Genomic DNA, 2,972 nt, shown 5'->3' with positions numbered 1-2,972 from the left:
CGGTAGCAGGGGGGGGGGGGGGTGTTCTGTGCATGTATGCATCTAACAGGATAGTCCTGCTACAACTAAGCACCTTTCTACCAGGATACAAAGGGTTCTTTCTCCTGTGGAGTTACCAGGAAACAACCGGATATAATTTAAGCTTAACAAAGATATAAAACGAGAAGAAGAAAATAAGTCTATCTCCTATGTATTTAAAATGAAAGGAAAAGCTTAATTGATATGCTAGGCTAAGTGAACATTGGTGTAAGTTGTAACACTCATGAGGAGATAAACAAGGAAATGGAGAAGGGGAAGTCTTCTGGAAATAGTCCATTGCTTTGAGGTAACTGTATGTCAAAGTAACAGAGAATAATCAATCTCAACTTCGTCAAAATATCTAACTTCATAAAATTGGATTTGTGCAAAGTCCAACATTTATTGTGTGGCCATGTTGCAGAGAGAGGAGATAACGTTTTGTAATTGTCTGTACATTCTTATCTGCTCTAACCTACAACTTTTCAAGTTGTAACAAGTCCAAAAACATGTTCCCATTCGTAAACATAATGTGTGAATTGTCCCAAAACAATGTGGAATCACTGCCCCATCCCAGAAGGTTAAGTTTTGTTCATCTGAAGCACCAAACTGGTTGAAGGGAAAAAATGAAAATCGACAAATTGAACAACTAACTATTTTGAAATAAGCATGACCACATATTTGAAAAGCTAAAGAGAAAGGGAAGTTGTTGGATTTAGACATGTAGATATAAAGCCTTTGAATCTATTGTATTTTGTGTTGTGCATAATAAATCATGAGTTAAATCTATTAAAGTTACATATCGATGAACCAAACTACTGCTATAAGTTATGAAGGATAGTAAAATGGCACACATAAGAACAGGCAAACCATATTGTATTTACAATTATTCAGGTCCTACTCTCTGGGTTTTCACCCACGGGTAATAACTACATCATCAAACAGGTAATGCAATGGCCCTTTTAACAATATCTAGCCACTGCAATGCATTTCTTAATAGTCTATTAATACAAATTTCTTAAGAAACACCTAAAATCTGTACGAAATGTTGCATCCACAAATTAGAAACAGGAAAAGCGAGGACTTAAATCAAGTGGTTATTCAATTTGTTTTAGTTAGTATTCAATCCAAACTAATTCTTACAACCACATTAACGCATTTTCACACCCCATTCACTGTTATAATACCACAAAGAGTACAAACACAAAATCTAAACGAACGGTATCTATACAAGCATAACCAAAAAGATATATTTGACATACTCATAATGAGTGGTTTGATAAGTAGTCCATATGCTCCTCTTGAAACGTACAAGAACTCACATCAAGTATCTTCAACAACGCCATTGCCTTGCTCCTCCCTTTATCCGTTCCATTTTCTGCCACTTCAATTATGCCATCCACTGCCCCTAAAACTATGCCACGAATACTATTGACTGTCTCTTCTCCGCCACATTGCACCAAATTGAGCAACGCTGAAATCGCGTTCTCTTTAGTTCGATTGCTTGATCCAGTAGAACTATCCAACATATCCACCAATACCCCAACCCCTGATATCTTCCTAAACGCTTCCCAGCTCTCCTCACAACCAGCAATTTGAGCAATCACCGCAGTAACATCCTCCAATATCCCTGCTCTACCATCATTACACAGCAACGAAAACAACGGAGGTACAGCCCCAAGCTCAACAATATGAGCACGATTCATCGGGTAAAGCGCAATACCAAAAAGAGCTTTGAGCGCATCTTTTACCGTTCTAGAATCCGAATTAGGGTTTTTTATTATGTCTATAAGACCAAAAAGGATATCACGTTTGTGCCCAATGATTGACCGATAAGACTCGACAGTCAATAAGCTGAAAATGGTGCCAGCGGCGCACTGAGCGACGGAAGGAGAAGACGGATTCCGGAGAGCGTGAGAAAGAGCATCAAGGAGCCCCCGCGTCGACATCAGCAAGTCTTTGTGAGAAATTGAGAGATTATGCAACGTCGCAGTTGAGTTCTCCTGAGACAATTTATTCGACGAGTACAGCGATTCCGATAAATACGGAACCGCACCGGCGTCGGCGATCAACGGTCTACTATCGGGATCGTTCTTCGAAATCAATCTCAGCTCACAAATTGCTTCTGTTCGTGTTTGCTCCGATACAGAACTCAGCTTGGTAACGAGATTCTTCACCGCCCTTCGTTTGACCTCCATTTCCGATGATTTTTTTCTAGGGCAAATTCAGCATTACTATTCGTTGAACTAATCAGAAATTCCTTTTATATAGTGGATATACATAGACATCAACAATATAAAAACACCATTGTTGACTTTTGTGTTGGAGAGTTTGGTGTGCCGTGGTTTGTGTACAGACATCTTTACCAAATTAAAACATTTAAATGATTGAAAATTGCTACCAGTTGGACTTTTTAAAAGTTTTTAAATGAAAATTGTGACACTTGGTAGAATTGGTAAACTTTATGATGAAGTAACAAGCAATAGCCAATAAGGTAAATTGTCACACTCAATATCGTTGTAGTAATATCTCTTTGTAAATTATTTACAGAATGTAATATGAAACCATTAATATGTGACAGGAGAGAATTATTCGGATGATAAATATCTTTAACTTCCAATATGGAACAAGTCGGAGAAGGTGGATGTCTAGATAGATGGACTGGTGGGTCATGGTGGCTGGACAAAAAATAATTAGGACATTGGGAATTATGGAGAGGGACAAGGAAGATATGGTCATGAAACTAGAAGGGAAAATTATTATGTATTTATTATAGAGCATTATATATAGTTATATTTTAAACACATTACATTTTATAATTATAGTTCACCTTTCTTACCTCTCTCTTCTCTTTTTCAATCTCTCTCGCCTCTGTTTTTTTGCCCAGCAACGACGAAATGAAAAAATAATATCAGAAATCTTTTTTGTTTGTGTGGACCCCCCCCCCCCACCCCCCC

General features: G+C 37.9%; 1 protein-coding gene across 1 annotated transcript; it reads right to left on the bottom strand.

The window, feature by feature from the left end:
- Positions 1-1,081: 1,081 nt before the first annotated feature.
- On the bottom strand, positions 1,082-2,580 carry LOC102583726 (protein spotted leaf 11). Its single transcript, XM_015308897.1, has one exon. The coding sequence runs from the start codon at positions 2,211-2,213 to the stop codon at positions 1,278-1,280; it is 936 nt and encodes a 311-aa protein (XP_015164383.1). The 5' UTR covers positions 2,214-2,580; the 3' UTR covers positions 1,082-1,277.
- Between the last annotated feature and the right edge of the window lie 392 nt (positions 2,581-2,972).

This window comes from Solanum tuberosum, unplaced genomic scaffold (genome assembly GCF_000226075.1).
Source record: "Solanum tuberosum cultivar DM 1-3 516 R44 unplaced genomic scaffold, SolTub_3.0 scf00092, whole genome shotgun sequence".
NCBI lineage: Eukaryota > Viridiplantae > Streptophyta > Magnoliopsida > Solanales > Solanaceae > Solanum > Solanum tuberosum.
The sequence above is the reverse complement of the archived record's forward strand: the minus strand, read 5'-3'. Positions and strand labels throughout refer to the sequence as shown.